This window comes from Pomacea canaliculata, linkage group LG11 (assembly GCF_003073045.1).
Source record: "Pomacea canaliculata isolate SZHN2017 linkage group LG11, ASM307304v1, whole genome shotgun sequence".
Lineage (NCBI taxonomy): Eukaryota > Metazoa > Mollusca > Gastropoda > Architaenioglossa > Ampullariidae > Pomacea > Pomacea canaliculata.
The window spans coordinates 14390041-14411466 of NC_037600.1; the positions used below are offsets into that span (position 1 = coordinate 14390041).

General features: G+C 44.1%; 2 protein-coding genes across 2 annotated transcripts in view; both read right to left on the reverse strand.

The window, feature by feature from the left end:
* The window catches only part of LOC112574896 (centrosome-associated protein 350-like), a 35224-nt gene extending 14649 nt beyond the window's left edge, over window positions 1-20575 (reverse strand). The window contains 21 exon segments of the mRNA XM_025256259.1: window positions 229-415; window positions 657-834; window positions 1161-1361; window positions 1497-1644; window positions 1801-1887; window positions 2545-2776; window positions 3385-3526; window positions 4459-4551; window positions 4961-5121; window positions 5747-5857; window positions 6515-6951; window positions 7164-7303; window positions 7602-7688; window positions 8410-8615; window positions 9143-9208; window positions 9492-9686; window positions 10033-10149; window positions 10315-10578; window positions 11030-11221; window positions 15505-15564; window positions 20440-20575. Of these exon segments, the coding sequence (XP_025112044.1) occupies window positions 229-415; window positions 657-834; window positions 1161-1361; window positions 1497-1644; window positions 1801-1887; window positions 2545-2776; window positions 3385-3526; window positions 4459-4551; window positions 4961-5121; window positions 5747-5857; window positions 6515-6951; window positions 7164-7303; window positions 7602-7688; window positions 8410-8615; window positions 9143-9208; window positions 9492-9686; window positions 10033-10149; window positions 10315-10578; window positions 11030-11221; window positions 15505-15564; window positions 20440-20485 (3350 nt within the window). The 5' untranslated portion in view covers window positions 20486-20575.
* A 568-nt stretch (window positions 20576-21143) lies between these two features.
* The window catches only part of LOC112574895, a 41436-nt gene continuing 41153 nt past the window's right edge, over window positions 21144-21426 (reverse strand). The window contains exon 6 of the mRNA XM_025256257.1: window positions 21144-21316. Coding sequence (XP_025112042.1) covers window positions 21180-21316 — 137 coding nt within the window. The 3' untranslated portion in view covers window positions 21144-21179. The remainder of the gene's footprint in view (window positions 21317-21426) is intronic.

Consider the following 21426-nt stretch of genomic DNA (forward strand, 5'->3'; position numbering starts at 1 on the left):
CAAATACTCTCTACCCTTAACCCACGATGCTTGTACATCCACTGGTCTGCAGGAACTTATCGACCAAGGTCATCAGTGGGATAAGATTAAGGTCACAGTGACAAGATTTTCGTGGAAACGGGAAAGAAATGAAAAAAAAATCTAATAAAAAAATTAACACACAGCCAGCATTTTTGCAACAAACCACAGAGATGCATGATGGCTTTATCTAAGGTTGCAAAGACTCACTTGGTTCTTGAAGATGAAGTGTAGCTGTATCTGGAGTGAGATTTAGGCATGGGCTTGGGGAGTGGGGTTGAAGTTGCAGCTTCTGAATAATCTGTGTCATTCCAGCTCCTGGATCTGGAAACCAAGGGACTGCTGACTTTTGTTTCTGGCCGACGATTTTCTGCCTGTTCCAGCAGCTGTTTGCTGACTGCAACATTGAAAGGATGATTTCAAAAGCTTGATAAGTTTATAAAACAAGCCTTTCCCACTTACATAGCAAAAACATAACAAAAATAGAAAGTACTGGGCTCATTAAACTGGTATATGCATTTAATAAACATACACATACATATGAATGCACGTACACAATGAGCAAAATGGGGAGAATCTTTACATGATGACTGACAAAAGATTTAAGCAAACATGGAACCCTTCACAACATAACTCACCTGTAGCAGTGGCTTTACTTGTGTCATGTGTCACACTGGTGGCTGCATCAGCTGTGCGGTGCTGTGAAGATGCCATGTTGTGGAGCTGCTGCTGCAGCTCTTTTGCTGATGCTAAGCGCTCCTCCTGCACCTTTAGCTGCAGCGACCGAAGTTCTGCACTGTGCTCCTGCTGACGTGCCTGTGATCATCATCATTGTCATCATCATGCTTGCTATTTCTGTATGGCAGTGATCCACAACAGAAATCTGTCCCTAATGACTATCACAAGTTAAACTATGGAACCCATACGTAATAAAATAATTTGTCTTAATCTCACAATCTTGTGCATAAGGAAGTCCAGTAAAGATTTTACACTGATGTATTAACAGGTTGAGCGAGAACCTCTCCAGAAGACAATTTCTGTACAATGGGTCTTTGCTTGCTGTAATGTGATGTGACCGACCTAACACAACAGTAATGTAAGCTGGTTGCTTCAGGCCTGCCACATCCTGATATTTCACTAACCTTCAAAATCTGGGCCAGTGAGACAGTTTCTTGCTGGGCTAATGCAACAGCTCGTGTTCGTTCCATGCTAGAAAGCTGCTGTAAGGAGTCTCCCAAACTCTCCAGTCTGGCCAGCTCTGCAGCCATTTGCCTCTCTAGTGCTGCAGGTGACCATTTTGCCTCTGCCTGAGGATGAGACACGCTTGAGACCCCTTCAAATGTCTGCAAGGATAGAGAATGTGAAACATTTTAGCCAAAAATATTTCAAAATTTTAAACTGTGATTTGACGAGAACTGGGAATTTTAACAATGAACAACTTTGTTGTTTCTGAAAACACAACATTAAAATCTGCACACCTTCAGGGATGTTCTTGGTTCATCTTCACTCATTTGTGATACATCAGTTTCCTGCCCTGTGTCAGAGGTCTGGCGTTGAAAGCCACCGGCAAACTTCTCAGACATTCTCTGTTTGCTGAATGCAGCTTTAGGCATGTCTTCCTCTGCACTGTGGACAGAAAATTCACATGAGTATGTCACACAGAATATGATAAAAAAAGATCCAGTCCACTAGTATGTAGCATACTGAGACTGACCACTGCAAACATTTAACACTCACAAATCCTTATAGTTTCTTTTATGCTTCTGACAGGTGGTGCCTTACCTCTCCAGAGACCTGGAATCATCAGACATAGAAAGACTTGGAGCAGAAGTGTGTGCCGCTGAAGTGAGTGGTCCCCTCTCATCGGACCTATAATAGAGTATGTTGCCACCATTATGACTACCTACTGATATGAGGCACCATTTCACTAGTCTCTTTAAATATCTTAAATCCACTCAATCTCAAAACACACCAATACATAGCATTGTGACTATTAACAACTACAAGCACACAACAACAGCATTCTCCATGAACTCTCCTTAAGTAAGATGGCATGCATGGGGTGGATGTGGATACTTTCAAAAACAAGGGAGAGCAATCTGGGTAGAATGGTACTTGTTAAACAGCATGAAGACCATACTACTAATAAGCAGGAAGTAAAAAGAGTAAACCTTGTTTAAGAAACTTGCTCCTCATAGTGAACTTTTTATGTAAAGGAAATTCCTTAAATTCAGGTCAACAATGCCCCTGTATCCTGGGAAAAAACAATAACCCATTCTATTTATGTTATTCTATTCTCTAGCTTTCCTAGCAGGGCACTCCAGTGGCTCAATGGTTACAGTGAGGGTTGGCTGTCCTGGGTTCAGCTTTCGTCTTGGGCATGCTTTTATTTCTCTGCATGTGGCATCTGTTTACAGGGCTGGCTGCCTTGCCGTGATATAGTCTTAGTTGCTGGCTTAGCGTGAAACACAAATCATCTCCCCCCCCCTCACACCGCCCACAACGCATGCATAAATCGGTCTTTACCGTGTAGCTCTGTTCCTGCTAGATATGGGTTGCTGCGGTGTCTGGTTTCTGTCTAGAAGGGTGGCCTCCATCCTGGTGTACGTAGTTTTGGCCACAACATGGTGACCCCTTGATGTGTGACCAGAGACAATATGTTGCGTGGAGGTGATGACAGGGTCTTTAATAACTGCAGAGTTGCTTTTAGTTTCAGAAGCACTGTCTGCTGGTTGGTCACTCTCTCTTAACCTCAAGGCTGAAAAATATTTCAAAATTACAATAAAAAGTGTATTTTTAAAATCCATTTACCTACCACCATCAACTTTTATCTTTTAGTTGTAATGAATTTAAGTTGAGAGACTTTCCTGGTCTCTTTTCTGCTAAGGATCTCAATGTCTTGAGCCAATGATGTAAAAGGCAACAAGGAGACACATTCGCATTTTACTTTCTTCATAGTTGGGCAGTTTTGTTGAAGACTAACATGAACCTAACAAGAAATCATGTTCAAAATTATTGTTTAATGTGTTTTATTGCTAATTTTAATCAGCTACGTAGATGCTTTTTTGTGTTTGTTTGTTTTTGGAACAGAAAACAAGAAATAGTCTAGATTCAAAATTATAAAATAAAGATGGGAGGTGGAGGGCATTTTGAGCACTCAGGGATATGTCTAACTGGGGAGGCTGTCATGGTGGTATGACACAAATATTCCTCAAGGAAGAAGAGCATTAAAAGGAAATGAGTTCCAACATCAATAGACATGCTATTCTGGTAACATCTGGAGGAGAAGCAAGCAGGCGCTCAGAGACTGGTTGCCATTTACCACAAAAATGATTTGTGTGTGGAACACAGATGATACAGGCTTACCTCTGCTGCCATGGTGAACCTGTCTGGAGAAGACATTGAACACACTGTAGGGATCAGCCTTGGGCTCCTCCCACTTGTAGGCACTGGGTGTCTTGTATAGCATACCTGCAACTACTGGCTTGTCAGCAACAGCTTGAGCTACCTGTAAAAGTTGCAATGAAATCTCAAAATAATAAATAATAATAAGGTTAATTTGTATAGCACTTTTCCCCACTATTAAAGGCGGGATCAAAGCGTGATTACTAAAAAGATATGAACACAAACATAATAAGAATAATGGATGCAAGGACTATCTGTCAACTGCAAAATCATAGAGGAATATTAAAGTGAAAAAAGCACCAAACCTACAACTCTCAAAAGAGTCAGGTCACGAAGGAATCCAAAAGTGCAAGATACTATTTGGTAACAACACGGACATCAGGAAATCACAATGAATCTTTCAATTACAGCAAAAGTGATATTGCATGTTACTGCAAAGGTTCCAAAATAATAATAATTAAAAGAATTTGTCTATTGGCCAAGTGACATTTCACTCGGAATATAGTTTGATGAGGAAAGAGAGAATAAAAGAAAGAATAATCAGTATGCACATACATTAACACTATCCCTCTTCAAAGCTTGCTCTCTCTTCCACACTCCTTTCAATCACAGACATAGACATTGCCCAGACTGACAAGACATGACCCACACATTGCAGTCAGCCAAAACACAAGTGAGCCGGCACGTGACCCTAACAGACTTCAAAATGACACATTCAACAAGTACTGCTCCTGACATGAGCTATGGCGGAGTTCAGGAGGGCTATTGCTTTGGCAAAGAAACTATATCTCAACTGGAAGTTCTGGCCCGGACAAGTCTATGCCTGTCATCCACTGACCTACTGGTCCAATAGGCAAACTGTAAAGAGTCCAGTTTGCTTTCATAAAAGATAAAGCATAAAAAGTGTCTGAGAACCAGATATGTTGAAATCTTGACAAGCAATACCATACCATCATCCTACAACCTGCAATAGGTGCAACACCTAAAACTGCACTTGTGGGGATATGTGTGCCCAGAGAAGGTACCTTGACTCACCTTGGGGGTTATTAAGTTGTTAGATGACTCATCAGCAGCTGTGATCTCACTAAATGTGGACACTTCAGTCACACTCGAGTCCTCGTCAGCTTTCTGAAAGGCAGAAATGCACTCAGATACTACGACTGATTTGTGGAACTGATAAGTGACAGAGGACAAATTTTTATTGACTTGAGATTAAGAGATGAAGGTTCACAAATGCTAGAAAGCTGCTAGAAAGCTGCTGGAAAGCAAGCTGAGAGGATAATAAACTTGATGACTGTGATTACTATGTAAAGGTAATTTTTTTTAACCACAGTCATTTAGACCTTTGATCTTCAGAATTTTTCACCTGGTAAGTTCTCAGTACTGTCATAACCAGCAAATTATTTCTTTTTTCTTGCCCCATGCCTCATAGAGATAACAATATTACAAAGAAATAAAAATATTATGACAAACATCTTAATGTTGCCATAAAACATTAGCTGGAGAAGCAGCTGCTAAAAATGACAAAAACTGGTACCTCAGGTACTGAAGCAGCTGGTGGTGTGACCTTCCGGACTGCCATATAATTATCCCTCTGTAGTCCAAGACCATTTCCTGCCTCTCTGCTAGCTAGTCGAGATGCTCTGACATCACTGGCTGATTCAGAATCTGAGTGTCTGCTGCCAACAGTCTGAGTACCTACATCAGTGGACAGCATGTGTTAGGTACAAGTCAGTAAACACAAATTAAACAAGAGTAACCTTTGACTTCAGTTACAGCCCAACACACAGTTGAGCAGATTAAAAAACATTCATGCATTTTTTTTTTTTGCTGTTCTTGTTGTTTGATTTTTTCTGTCTTGTCATTGTTTCAAAGTCTGCAAGATTCAACAATTTAGAACTAGTCCAGATCTACACATGCTGCAAACACTTACTCCTAGTGGGCTCTACATGTCTGGTCACAAACTTTTGATCTCATCTAAAAACTGGATATAATTACACAGCTCATAATTCTGTTGGGCTGAGAATTAAGAATTGTCAGTAGAGGGATAAAACTCATTTTCTTGTTAAAGATCTGCATGCTGGCAATGTACAAAGACATGTAAACCATGTAAACCCAGTTAACCTTCAGATTTCAGAAAGTGGAGACATTTTAAAAAGAAACATCCAAAACATTCAGCAACCTAAAAAAGATAGTCACTAGGATCTGAAACTTACCAGGAGGACACAGTGAAATGCTAGTTGCTGCCCTTTCAAGCAAAGCACTGAATGATGCACCCTACTAATCAATCAGCAAACTTTACGTTAAAATTGCTTTTAAATACCTGGCAAGTTTGAAGTGAAAACATTATACTTGTCTCGAGACCCTGCTATCCTCTCATGGTGAGAGACAAATTCTTCCTCCATGTTACAGCTTCCTGAATCATTGGGAACCACTGCCACAGATCAGATATTCTCAGCTTCAGTCCTCTTTCACTCCACTTGTTTATATTTAACACTCTTTCCAAAAGGGCTAGACATAACACTAATGAAATTAAAATGGGTTTCTGGTACATGAAAAAATACTGTTCAATGAAAATGTTATATTATTATGTTATCCATGGATGTAAGAGACACTATAACAAGGCTTTCAGACAACAGTGGTGTTGTATAATGCACTGCCATAAAAATTCAACATCAAGAGTGAAAATTCTGCTACATATAACTCTGGAACGTGAAAGTAATAACCCAAGATTCATCTTTCTAAGAATCATCTCAATCGCTGGATGCTGGTATTAGTCCCCTTCCCCTCTTGTGACACAGGCCCAAACTATTTTAATGTTTCAATATACTCTCATTATTTGGATGCAGGAACACTTTCTGTACAAAGTCTTGGGGGGAAGGTCACAGATATATTCCTTGCGTTTACACACACACAAGAGCAGCAAACACTGCATGTAATCAAACACACACAAACAAAAATCAAAATTAAGAATGTCCTTATTGCAAAGTCTAAACAATTACACAATATTTTAACAGAGCTTTATCTCAGATATGAGTATACAAAAAGTTGAGTGATTTCAGGTTATGCACTTGCTTGGCTAGCTACCAACCTGTCTTGATGTTTTTCTCCATATGAGCCAGTTTGCTCTGTAGGGTTTGGGAATTGGCCTTCAAGATCTTCAGTTTTTCTTCCCGCAGCTTTTCCCCATTACTGTCCAGGCTGCCTGGACCCAACATAAAACCATTTTCTGCTCCACCCCCTGGCAGCCCCGGCCTGGCTCTGTGAGAGCGCCTCTGGTCAACCACCTGAGCGAATCTGGAAAGGACTGTGTCGACATCAAGGTTCAGCACTCTTGCAGGGAACTTGTCAGCCCCAGCGGGTATGAAGACAGATTCAGTGTTGGGCTGGGGGTTTGGATCTTTTGTGTCTGCGGCTGGCTGCCTTACAGCATGGTGGTGGTGTTGGTGCTGTGGCTTCAGACGCTGGAAGAGGCTGTGGTAGAGTTCTGTCGCTGTCTCTTCCTGCGCGGCCCTACTAATGTGATCCCTAAGACAAGCAAACAACATTTTTCTCATTCTGCAACACCAGTCTCTATATCTATACCTGGTGCTATCTCAAATTCTGTTGAGTATATACAAGTGAAGTTTTCAAATTAATATGGTATTGAAACACGATGCTCTACCTCAAAAACAAAGAAATGCAATTAAAATTGTGACTAAAATTTTTACCCAGACTAGTTTGGGTAATCTGAAATTCACCTTTTTTCAACAGGGGTGGCTCTAGGAGTGGATCCATCATCATTGCTTCCTGTCAGTGTGTCCACATCACTTTCCTCATCGTCACTGACATCCATCTTTCCATCTTTGTTGGCATTCTCTTTGTCAGTATGGCTGCTAACCTGTGTGATATTTCTAAATTTGCAATGTGTCACACTACAAGTTGACCTGGAGCAGCTAAGTTCTGGCTAACACTGCTAACACTCTTACAGAAAATTTGACAATGCATCGGGTTTTTTTTTACCAAAAATTTTTCCCCTTTTCAGTGCTTTCCACATTCATTTTTTTTTTATTTGCTGATCATGTATAGCTATATCCCAATTCTTTTTCTGACTATAGAAATGTCTTAAAGCACAAATCATCCTAATGATCAACAACATCAAATCATACAACACCACCAAAAGAGACTAGCTTTCCTACCAGCAAGTGCGAGTTCTGTTCAGCATTGCCATCTTGGTCAGGAGGAACACTAGCATGGTTTTTGCAACTTCGATTCCCTTTTCTTGGCTGTCAACAATTTCAAACTAAAAATTAATTATATCCATTCACTTTCTATGTTAGTTTTGGACTGATGCATGCAACTATATCCTCCTTAGTACTAAGTAAAACGACAACAAAACAATATTGCTTTTTTTATCATGTTTAAGTTTTGCTTGCTAAGCACAGAAAAAGTTACTTTTTTTTCCCACCCAATGACCAGAGAACTAAGTTCGTCACTGGCCAGCTGCAAAATATTGCCCAGCTAATGAACAACTCAAAGATGAGATTTGGTTACTTAACAGTAAATGTCAGAAAGAGACAAGTCGATGCTGGGATTGCTTCACTCTATTCATGGACATTTTAATGCTGCATCTCCCCACTGGTAATGAAATGCTTCAAAACAACTGCCACTCAAGTCTCCAGTAAAAACAGTAAAATCAAGATTATTGATTGATTTTTGCTTCCAAAATCTTGTATCAAACTCGACTGCACATGCACTGACATCAGCCAATAAATGCAAGTTATTTTTTCCCTGCAGTAATCCATACTCTCCTTGAGAAGAATGTCCAATCACTTGGTACATAGAAAGCCCATCAAACTTTACAATAAATTTATCTATACGGAAGTTCTGTTAAGTAAGAATTAAATCAATGTCAATAAAATTGCTGCAAATCAAAATTAAAAAAGAAAATATGAATAATTCAATGCTGTTATTGATTCTATGACTAGGATCTGCACCCTGCTCTACCTTGCTGGACATGGCTGCAGACTTCTGCTTGGCAATGAGGTCTTGCATCAGCTGCTGTCGTTTCTGGGCCTCCTCCATCTCTGCCTTACGCTGAGCCTCTTTCTGTTGCTGCCTTTGAGCCTTTTGCTTAGCGATGTACTGTCGTACCGATTCTGAATCGTAATGCTTGTGCTTGTGTGCTGTATGTTCATCACTCTCTTTCTCAGCTGTGTACAGTCATTTCCACATCATGAAAAGCTTTTCTCTGACAACATCGAACTTTCTAAATATAATCCCTTTCTCAGTTGGGTACAGTCATTCTGAGATAACAAACAACTTCTATACGATAAACATCAAACCATCTAAAAATTATGATCCCTTTCTCAGCTAGGTACAGAGTTATTTTGGTACAATGAGCAACTTCTCTAAGACAAAAGTCATGATTACTTGTATGAAAAACTTAATTAAATGTTTATAATGGCTGTGGCAATTATTAGCACAAATTTACTTTACTTTATTAGCAAAACATTTACTCTAAACTATGAAGCTTTTGTACATAATACGAAAAAAAAAACCCAATTTAATCTCTGTAAAAGTTAAATGAAAAGGTGCCTGGTATCTGGTTTCTAAATAGAGAAAAATATCCAAACTCTGCAAAATATTTTATCTGCTGTGGTAGCAGTGCTTCATTGATGAAGATGAAACAAAGACTGCCTCTTATAAAATGCTAGTCTATCAGCCATTGGGTACATACGTTTTGGTGCTTTCCGTTTAACAGCAGGACGTCGAAATGAAATGCTTCGCCTTTCCTTCTCATTATCTAGAGAAAAAAAGTAATGACAGAGGGAAATGCCTGAGTGAACATTACCAATCCCAGCAACAAAGGAAAATTTCTATCTCTGTTGCGACCAGACATAGACAATAAAGATGCATTGTATTGTATAAGCATACAAAAGTATGAATGCATGGATGAAAGCATACACAGGCATGCGCATGCACACACACATACAAATCACATATCCTAAATCTTGTAAATGCAAAGGACGTCATTGTTCTAGGCCAACATAATACCTCTGGGGCATACAATCAACATTTCCACACACCTAGCTGCAGGTCTTGAAGCATCTTCTTGGCATCTTCAGACAAGGCTCGAGAGCGGGCCAGGTGCTCTGTGCCATCTGTCCCTTTACAAGTGACAGGCGCAAAGGGATCTGCTGCTGTCGGCAGCAACTGTGTGCTGTCCACAAGATCTCGTTGTTCTAGCTGTACCTGTCTGTGATCTTCGCTATTACTGCCACCTATCACATGCACACACACAATATATTACCTTGTTTACAAACAGTAAATGATAAACATTTCTCATTTTTTCAATAAAACATTGCACTCAAAAACATATTTTGAAATAAGCTTCTCAGTGTAAGTGTATGCAAAGAAACCTTGATGTCAGGCAGTTTTCCGCCACAATTCCCATTATTTAGTGAAAAGTTCTGAAGAAAGGAAAACTAAGAAACAACTGTAAAGTTTAGGCAAAAGAAGAAAAACAGTGCTAATTCCTACAAAAAGAGCTCAAAGGCTCCTGTTAAAAATGCCATGCAGTCTTTCATGTCGGCACCAAAAGGAAAGCCACAAGCACAGCTACTGTACCTCTGTGTGCACCACCACTGTTATTTCTGTCTGTGCTGTGACTTCTTGTCTTAGTGGCACCAAGCTCTCGCAACACAAGTTCGTGGCCTGCGCGCCACGATGAAGTGGTTATAATATCTGTTTGGATAATGAGAAGTGTATCCAATAATAATAATAATCAAAAAATGTGATTTATACTTAATCATAATCATCCTCACCAAGAAGCATGCTCTCTTCGCTTAAGACAAGTAGGAGATGTGGATAGAATTTACGAAGGTATAAGAAAAGCTTTCCTGAGATCACCTTTAGCACCAGGTTTGGAAGAATTATTTTGATGAGGTGCCACAATCCTGCCCACTCTCCTGGTTTTATGTGTATTAGTGCTGGCGGTGGCTGGTACAGAAGAGACACTGGATGCTGCATTAGCGGTAAATTTCACATGCGTCTGGATGCCTGCTTGTGGTGGATTGGTTGGCTTTTGCATGGCTTTCTTCTTAGGAGCACTCAGCCAATTGATTTGTCTAACTTTTGCTTGCAGAGAGGGATCAAAAGGGACCTCTGAAAAACCTGTCAAAGGAGACACGTGCTGGTTATCCTCCAAAGTGCATGTAGCTGTAGTTGTTGTGTGATTATTAGTCAAAATATGTTAATGCAATAGTAGTTGAAATTATGTAGTAAATTCTCAGTATCCAATGAATTAAGCAAATGGAATAAAAGTTAGCCATATTAGCTGCAATGCAGGTATGCACCAGACAATTCAAATGCACTGACATGAAAGGATGTATGTATACATGAACGTGGGCACACACTCTCTCTCTCTTGCCTTACAGCATTACATGCTGTATTCCTGTGGCTAATTCAGAAAAAAAAAATCCCAATAAACTCCACACCATGATCATTGACTAGTTCCAAAACACTTAAGGCATCTCAACCAGTTGTGTGCACCCAGTGAACTGATATCAAGACTTCTCCAAGAGAACTGGCGTCATCCCCATACTTTTCTCTTTCTCTTACATACCCTTGTAGGAAGGAAGGGGTGGTCCGCTGGCGACTTTCCGCGTACGCGGCACCTTGTCTAGGGTGAGACTGCTATTGTGTCTTCCTTCCCCCACCAGGATCGGCTCGTGAAGCTCATGCAGGACATGCTGAGGAGTGGGCTCCCTGGAGCTGTCTGAGTGTCCCAGAGTTGAGCTCTCACTGCGACTGGTGTCTGGACAGATGACAGAAACTCTCAAAACACCCAGCTAAATCCTAAATGAAGTGTTGCAAGTGTTGTTCAAGCCAAATGTAATGTTTTCTTACTGGTAAACCACACTTTGTTCTATGCAAAAACAGGGTAATACTTTGTTTAAAGACTTTTACATTACTGTCATATGCTTGAATTGACCACAGATCTCATATTTCATTTCAACTTTAAATGAAGTCTGGGAATGAACATTGTAGTCTTTGATGGTCCTAGTCAGCTCAGCAAAGCAACGTGTAACCAAGTGTCTCAAATATGAGGCCCCAATAGAAACAATGAGAAATGATCAAAAACGACTTCCATTCTGGAAACTCTATTTCTGAACACAGAATGATCAACAAAAATAAATTTTATTAAAAAAGGCAACCGGTCATCTCAAATAAAATATACATAATTCGAGAAAGGAAGAGAGTGTGTCTGTATATGCTTTGAATAATGGGTCGACTCTCTGTGTGTGTTGTTAAATGGCGACCAGTGACGACATACGAAGGTATGCAACCCCGAGGAATAGATAGCGACTGATTGTACTTGCTAGCTGATCAATCTCGTGGGTGATCAGGTTTCTCCTGTCTTGCGGCAGCACGTCTATCCGGCCTGCTCATCCAGCACGATCCCTCCCCCCTCCTATGTTGTACTACAGGCAATGAACAGAAATGGGGAGGGCGGTGGCGATCCTCTCCCACCCCTTCCTTTCTCTCCTGTTTTCCACGAGTTTCAATTGCCCTGCAGCTCCTAACACCCAGGAATCAGCCACGCGCGCCTACATAATGCGCCGGAATCCGGTTGCAGAGGTCCCTTTGTTCTTTCATCCGTGTCCGTCACAAGCATGTGCGATTGAAAAGGTAACGGGGAGGGTGGTGCAGGGAGGGGAGTGTGTCTGATCGCGGTAACGCTGCACTTCAAAAAATTTAACTTTTGTCTCCACTAACAATGGCAAGCATCGGAAGCCTGAAAATTGACAAAGATCTACCCCACGTGATACTCACACACAGAGCTGTCTCATTATAGGCATTTCTGGCTCATTGGCTGCCAGATCTTGAAACCCGTCATAAGCTGACCTACAAGGTGCAATGCTGACAACTCCAACAGCGCGCCAAGCGATGTAGCTTTTATATAGTTTTTTTTTATTATTAAGATGTGCTCATTTACTGCCTTTTTTAATAAACAACCTTTTATACCACATAAAAGTCCGCCTCTCTCTCTCCTTCTCTTGAGTGTGTGTGTGGGGGTGTGTGTGTTACTGATAGGGAGGTAAAGTACTAAGTACACCATCAGTACTTCATTGACACCACAAACGCTTGGGTGGCTCTTTTACAGTCGCAAACAATCTTGCCGTCTGCTTTTTATGATGATTGAGCCCAAGCCGACTGCAGGCAAACGAGTAAACAAAGCGAAGAAATGAATTCACAGGTCCTGCTAGTTCATGTTCTGCCGCAGTTTCTTGGCCCAGAGACTTGGCCGGACAATACACGCCAGCCAAACATTATCTATCTTTTGTCGACTACAGCCCTCACGATAAGCCATTGGGCAGAAAAATTTACGACAGACGTTGGGCCTAGGAGAAAGAAAAAATATATATTCGAATCGAATGCTTTCTCAAACGGTGCCTTGAGACCTCGAGGTTTAACCTTCTCTCCGCAAGATATGGGTGGTGAAGTTTTTTGTTTTTCTGGAGGGGGAAGGGAGGATGGCGATAGCGTGTTTGCTTTACGATTAAGCCTGAATATTTTCCTTTCACCTAACCTCTCAGGACTTAGCACAGAGACAACGTTTAAAAAAAAAAAGTGTGGCGGCACTTGTGGCTTGTCGCCAAACCTTCCCACCTACCCCCTTTTAAGTGAAAGGACTTGCAAGCAGCGATAAGACCCAAACTGTGACAGCCCCCAGAGTCTAGATGTCTGGCCCACCGCCCTCCCCACCTACCCGCATTTCTGGCTGCGAGACTGTCTTGCAGAACTCCCCCTCCTTCATGACCCCCTCACACACACGCCAAGCGACCATTGAAACCACGCGTCACGCTCCTGAGGTCACGCGCTGAATGACGAGCGGACTCACGCGAATATCACGTGCACACGAGCACTCCACGCCTTGCAGGAAACCTTTGCCAATAAAGTCAAGAACCTTTCATTCGCAGGAATGTAGGGGTGTGTGTGGTGTGTGTGTGTGGCGGGGGTGGGATAGGGGACATGGTTAGAATGAAAGAAAGACGTTGAACGTTGACGAGGTGAAACCGTCTAACTCGTCTGGCGAGTAATGACGTCACCGACGATAACGAGAATGACTCGTTAGTACTGCGAGGTCGCTTCTATCTCCAGAACACCCAAAACGCACGCAAGGTTCTCTCTTGGCTTCATCGTCGATGCCAGCTCTCGGCATCCGATGATATCAAGCTGGATGTATGCTCTGCGGTCAAATAACATGTAGTCACAAAGTTATCTTCCTGGACGATGCTACTTGCATGCTCTCGTCGGTCGCGGGGGATTGGGGGATGAGGGGATCATTGGTTAAAAAATTCCCGCCGATTCCTCTGCCACGCAGGAGTGAAGGTTGTTCACTTTGTCCAAAGTTCTTGCTTACTGAGCAATAACATTTTTCCCTCTTGCTTACACATATATGAAAATCAAGTCCGGCCGAGATCACACACATGTCCACCATCCGTCAGTGTGCTAATGGACCACTTGACAACAGGGAAGAATAAAGCGTGAAAAAAAAAAAAAAAACAGACAAATGATAGGTAAAAAGAGAAATCATACATCAATGGGAAAGAGGGAAAAGAATCCTCCGAAAATACAATACTGGCAAAAAAAAAAAAAAAAAAAATAAAAATGCACCTTTACACATCACTTAAACTCTGCTTATGACAGTCACGACACTGAATGAAAGAGGAGAAAAACGAGGACAACACCGGAGCAGGTGAATATGGAAGAGGAACCACTTAAAAACAACTCTAAGATCAGGGGCAAGAACCTAACTCTAAACGAACGGACGACATCCTGTTGTATGGTGCGATGCACTGACTGCCTGCTGACATAGAAGGCGCCCGTGGAAGCTGCTCCAACTCTCCTACCTCGACGCCGAGAACAGCGTCCTGTTGAGAACACGGTCATCTCCGGACCTTACTGCCATTGTCCAGCAAGGGCTGCTGATAGAGAACCTTGCCAGCTGCTCCGTCATAGTTCCCTAAGGACTTGGGGACTAGACTCTCCTGAAATCCCGGTCCCCAAAGCACCGAAGCATCACCATACGTAAGCCCTCACTAACCAGTGCGCACAACCTTCGGCGATTGTGAGCGTGGGGACATGTTTTCAAGGCAGTTGAGTTGCCACCAGGGTTCTCCTCCATCCCTCCCTCAACACCAACACACACCAAACCAACAGCCGTTCGGGCACCAACCTCGACGCCGGGTGAGTGCAGGGTGGATGGGGGGACACGAGTAACTCCTATTGACCAGCAGTGGTCTGAAAATAAGGTCAAGGCGCCAAGGCTTTTCATAAGATCGGTCTCTACCTGAGCGGGTGTCAGTGGGGCCCAGCCTGTGACTGAAATAAATGCCAGCCCTGCAACGACTTTCTATAAAGGGTAAGAGAGCTGAAGAGCCAATCAAAAGGTTCATCTTGCATATTCCTGCAGCGCAGCTAAAGAAAAAAATAGATTACATCAATAGACTTCTCTCTTTCCACTCTCAATTCTCTGCTAATGTTGGAGCGGCGAAAAGAATGAGGTCAGGGGATTCATTCCTGCCAAGCTTGATGGACCCTGTCGCTGGCAGGTGAATGTGTTCAGATACACGCCGGCAGTATTTCTGGAGCTCGTTGTGAAAACTGCTGAACTGGCGTCACGCCTGCCTATCGGCTGTGAAAAACCGTAAAAAAGTGTGAAGTCCGCCGATTGATCACTTTCCTTGCAAGTATAACGATCTCACATTCATTCCTCCCTCCCACTTTCCCCTGACACACAAACACAAGCGCGCGCACAAGGTACGAGGAGCAGAAGTACATCTGCAGTTGCTTTTAGTCTTTGGAATTTTTAGCTATGGACCTTTCCTCCAAATTCTGTTACAAAGTGTTGCTACTTGCCTTTGCAATATCGCACTGGGGATACTATTCACGTGACCGCTGGTCATTTACCTCACCTACTCCCCCCACACCAATAAAAGTAATATGAGCGACACAACTACAGACAAGCATGCCCCTCGTTACTGTAGTGACAGGTACGTGGTTGTTAACGTGATCACACCAAAGTCAACTCACCTGAAGATGACGCGCTAAGTCTCTGCTGCCTGATCTTCTCCCGAAGCTTGGCAAGGACGCCTAAAAAAAAACAACAACAAAAAATATGAAGTAAACAATTCCTCTTGACTAGCAATTGTCACAAGCCTAATATGTTTACATGTTCACCTACCTCACACACAACCTTCTCTATCATGCACACACGCGCGCAGAGGGTGGGGTGAAAAGAGGGGAAACTGGTCTGTCTTTCTACTCTCAGCAAAACAGTCTTATACTCATAGGTCATCTACATACAAGACGAGGCATCGTGGCAGGCCAGGTGCAGGTTTCGCCCATGCGTTTGTTTCATGCACCAGATTACTAGTAGAATGCAATGTTTGCATTTTAATGAGTGGGTGAAACTCAGTGCAAAATTTTGTGCGAGTGCCCTCTTTCTATTCTCGAGATGCACGCTTACAAACATCGTCCATGCATGAACGGAGGTAAAAAAAAAAAAATTCCAGTACGCCACGCTTGTCCAGAGACACGTCTACGTTTACCCTCCCAGTAAACGGAACCTTTCAAATGTAAATGTACCCATGCCTCTTTCTGAGCATGCTGATGTTTGGAGGCGTCTATCTCCAGAATGGAAGGGGTGGGGTATTCATTCTGAACTGGGGAAATAGTATCTTGCATTGATCTTGACCACAAGACAAACAAACAAACAACAAACAAACAAACAAACAAACAAACAAGTTGCTTCCCATCAGTACTTTAATCGCTGGGTTAAGGACGTGTTGAAGTATAAGGGACTGAAGCCAAAGAATGTGACACATGGCATCACTCTCAGCTGTACCACAGGCGACGGATTCATGTCCCGATCAAATGCATTTTACCGCAAAACAGTACCAGTAAATACTTGTATAGCCTTATATCCAGAAACCATGCACAAAGCACGCACGCACGCATACAGAAGCACGCACACTGATTCTAACTTTCGTGGTGACAGGCGTCAGCAGGCCGCCAACCACTACAGCTAGTGGTTAGAGCTCCGGCATCCGAACCCCAAGGCGAATGGGTTCGATGCTCGCCTGGCGCAGCTGTTTGTTCGTTGGTAAAGTTCCGTTAATATTTTTTTCTTTTTTACAGAATCAGAACAAAGCTACATCATCCGTCTAAGACCGGAAAGCAGTGCCGTGCAAGCTGTCCTTTCCCTTTCTCCTTCACCCACGAAAAAACTCATCAGCCTGTGCTCGTCAGCCTCACTGAGCACAATTCACCTCATTAATCATACTCCTCGTCAACCATGCTCTTAGGATTCAGCCCCGACTACTATTATCAACCACCTCCTTATAACCTCCACCCGGGGGTAATAAACATCCGTTACAGATTGAGCTTAATTAATCAGAGAGCATTCAGCGATGGCTGAAAACTACTCTCCCATCACCCGCAATTTCCTTGCAAGGAGAACGTACAGCAAGAGTTTCGGGAATCGAAGTCCTTTCAGGTTAAACTCGTCGGGGCACCGATCTGTTCACAAGCAGAACGCTTTGGCTGACACTGGCAGAGCAAGGTGCCCTCGCTGTGCCCTCGTGAACCGTTCTTTTGTGAATCAGAAGCGAAATCCTGTGTCACATTTCTATGGCTTGTTTACCGCACTGTACCCACTATATCATCTCTATTCGCAGTAATAGGCCAAGACGCTAGAAGTGGACCCAGGCGTGTCAATGATTGGTTACCTGGTTCCCGCCATTACTAGATCACGCAGCAGAGTGGAAGTGGGGACATGGTGTTGGGGGTAACATCTATGTATGTATACGGTGAAAGGTCTGACAGAACAATACCTCTTTCGAGCCAAACCACCACAGTTAGGCAAGGAGTGGGCGACAGGTGAGCAAATAAAACCGTTTGGACTTAAAGACACTTGGCGTATCAAGGTTGCGCCAGATCTCGACGAGGTCCAACAACGCCTATTGCAACCTATAAGTCAGAATTCGAGAGCCACACGGCTGTTACGGAGCGACGATAAACTAAGGGTAGGGTCAACTAGCAAGTGCAGTTTCGCCTCCCAACTCCCACCTATCCACTCAACGAAGTTGAAGATCGTAGCCACGAAAACCCCAAGGGGAAGGACGGCAATGCATTTACAAGAAAGGTGAATGAAAGTGGCAGGGTGCAAGAAGGAACTGTTGGTGCTAGCACACACACACACACAACTTCATCAAACGCATTCTTTGGAGAAAAGTCGCAGGAGGGTCTGAGTGACGGCTGGGCGGAGACTTGCCAAGAATACCGTGAGGATGGTGAGTGCTGCAAGTGCCTGGACTAGCCAGGTGTGACACATTACTCGCTGCCAAACCGACAGTCACAGGAGACCACAGGCAGGCCAGAAGGACGCATCAACAGTTATCAACCTGAACTACGTGTGCATCCCAACCAGCTCCAAAACCAGTTCCGCATCTTAGACCTTACCGGTCGCTCCTTGCTGGAGAAAGTTGTCAGCATGGTGTCACACTAACTGTTCACACATGAACGGGCACAGTTTTGAATGGCAAACATCTTTCTTTTTTTTTTCTCTCTCTCTCTTTCTGTATTCACGGCAAGGTCAATGACAGCAGGCGGAAGTGGGGAGCGGAGGGTCAATACTTTTCTGTAGCCGCAAGCAAAAGGCTGGAAGACCCAGCCGCCGACCGTCAACACCTTAATCGATTCACACCACATCAAAGTCGGGAGGGACAGCGAGACGGTGTAACGGTGCTGAACGTGACCCAGCCGTGCAATGCGTCGCGTGTCAATGGCCCCACCAATGTTCTGGCACCTCCCGGGTACGCCGCGCGTGAGATCAACACACAAGGAGTTCAAACACGCAAAAACAGTCTTTCAGTGTTTACACGAACAGTGGAGGCAGGAGCGGGGGCGGACAGGGTGTGTGTGCGTGAGAGAGAGAGAGAGCGAGTGAGAAAAAATCTCCATATTTCATAAATAATAAGCGTTTTAACACCCCCCTCCACTCTACCCACCAACTCTCCTCTCCCCAACACACACGCACGCACGCAAACACGACAAAAAATTCTGAAATATGAGTTTGAAAAAGCGGACTGTTGTTGAAGCAGGTCATGAATAACCAACGTGTGTCTCCAGTTCCTGTTTACGGGCAACTTGTTTACGCCAATTGTTCGGACAACAAAACACGCTACGATTTCAGCGTGACGCTCATCGATCATTGCATGGTAAAAGCGATGCCTTCGCAGTGAACGATGCCCAAGAAAATGTGTAGTTCTACCCTCCTAAGTCACGACATTTTCACAGCTTATTATCGTATTACTATATTAGCAAGGGCACCCGGTATTGTCCGGGTAATGATGACTGTGCCTTTCTGTCTGGGCTCAGGGGCCGGGTGCACAGTCACGTTGTCTGAATACTAAAGGCCGAGCAGGATCTACTCTAACTGACGTGTTTGTCTAGCTAAACGAGTAGTAGAATTTTTAATTCAGAGCGACGGGTGACTGCATATTTAAATCAAACATGCCTAAGTGATTGTCGAAGCTCAAAATGGTCGTTCTGCAAACTATGGTTAGGATTGGACAAGACGTGGATTTGAAGCACAGGCACGCACGCACGTACGAACACACAAAGCCACATTCTGCTTTATTTAACTAACAGTATTGTGATGCATTATAGTCCTACCACCTGTGTCCGCACATTACTGAAGACGCCACCCCGCAGTTCAAATGAAGCCTTCTAAGCAAAAAAAGAAAAAGAGAGCAATGATGCAGAACGGGTTCTCGGGTTCTCATCTCAAGGATACTCTTTGATCTAGTCCTCAGGTGACCTGGCCTGGGGGTACGGGCAATCTCTCCATGCTCCACCTGCTCTTGGGAACTGTTATGTTGCCCACAACGCATACTAATAATGAAATAAGAGTAATAGTATTACTGCCGGTGCGCATCATTGCAATCTGTACCGTGGCAAGCCCACAACGGGTTCGAAAAGGTCGCAACTCACCGCACAATCAATATTGTTTATTGATGTCGTAAGGTATGCTGTCACACAAGGTGGGGAGGGGTCTGGGGTGAATTAAAATGGCGAGAGGGAGAGGTTAGTCCACCGATGGGAGAAGAGAGGAGGCGAACGTGACGGGAAAAGGTGGCCCAAGACCTGCACGTACTATCAACACCAGGATCAAAAACAAGCACAGACCGCACACAGACACGGCACGAGCTTTCCTTGGCAGGAGTGTCCAGACTTGCACGATGAGGTCCCTAATGAGAGCCACATCCGATACGTTCAGCAGCTTACATGAATCAAAGTTAAACAAAAATTTCGTTAAAAGGTTAAGTACGTTAAGATCATTATTTTCTGTTGATTCAGAGAAAAGAAGAAAAAGTCCGTGACTGAAAACGCGCGGGGCGCGGGAGTAACGAGCAAACTTCCTAAGGAAATTCTCTTTTTTTTTTTTCTTTGGACGACACTTTCAAGATGACAAGCACACACGCATTGTGACTCTTGTGCAGTGCAGAATGAGCAAATAATACAAATAATGGGTGAAGTAACAACTAAACTGCAACATATTTCTTAAACTTCGAGTAAATAAACAGTACAAGATAAATGAATGAGTAAATAAACAAAGATTAACAGACTTACTACCATGTTTGATCAATTAAAAATGACAGCGACTCTAAACAATACTAAAAATTGAGCACTGGTTTACAAAAGATAATCAAGCATACTTAATGCATACATATAAAGAAAACAAACAAAAACACTTCGTAAAACCGCAGCTTAAATTGAAAGCTTGTAACCGCGACACTAAAACGTGGGGAGTTGCCACGGACTGGTCAAAATGCAAACTCTCTCTGCCATAAACATAGTTTCAATGAAACATGAGCACCTACGTGAATCGGTTGAAAACCAACAACAAACAAACCACAGGAATAAAAACCAGGGTAGAAGTAAACAAGTAGGAACCAAACTCACATTCGTCATTGGGTAGATCTTTCAGCGTCCTCTTGATCTTCTGCATGCGAGAGCTAGAGGCCCCTGATGACGCCTCGCGGCCCGCCAGCGGCCTCGCCCCATTCACCCCCACCGTCCCGCCTCACGGTGGGTCTTTCACTGTCCGAGTTGATCATGTTCGCGCATGCGCCGACGGGCTGGTCTCGGGACAAGAATGCAGCTCCGCCGCCGTCTCCTCCCCCATGGCCGCTAGCTGCCCCCCTCCCACCGACAATCCCCCGGCTGCTGACCCTGTCCTCCCTGTCCCGAACCCCGACCACCTCATGTCCTCGCTGGGCACCCTTGGCGTGTTCGTGGCCGCTGCCGCCTGGCACCTCCACCTGCACGTGCGTCAGGCGGGCTGCGGATTCGCCCTTGCGGGCGCTCTTGCTCCACAAAGTAGTCGTTAAGGAAGCGTATCTCCGTTTCCCGCAGGGCGCGGCTGTCTGTCAAGGTGCTGAAGCTGTCGACGGGGCGGGAGACAGAAGACGACGAAAAGGACGACAAAGACGACGGACGCGTCGGCTACAGTAGCAGGTACGGAGAACGTCGCGTTCTCGCCACTGGTTGCTGGCGGCGGCGGCGGGCGGGCAACGCTGTCCCTGATCGTGCCGTCCCAGCGGACCTCGCGCAGGCGCAGACGCTCGGAGAAGTCCACACGTTTGAGGCTGGAGCCTGCGAGGTTCAGGGTCACCGGCGCCGCGGAAGTGACGTTCGTGGCGCTAGCGGAAGTGCGGGAGTTCTTTCCCCCGCTGGGCTCGCCGGCACTGCTGCTTTCGCGGAGCCCCGTCCTTTGGACGCTGCTGACGCCGGGACGTGCCGCTGCCGATCTTCCCACGAGGTTCAGTCGCGTGCTTGTCTGCAAGACACAAAAGCCTCTGCTGATATCGCCAACTAGCGGCACATTTCATCTGATGGACGATGATTAATAGCTGTTCCAGGAGGATGGGGGAGAGAAAAGGAAAGAAA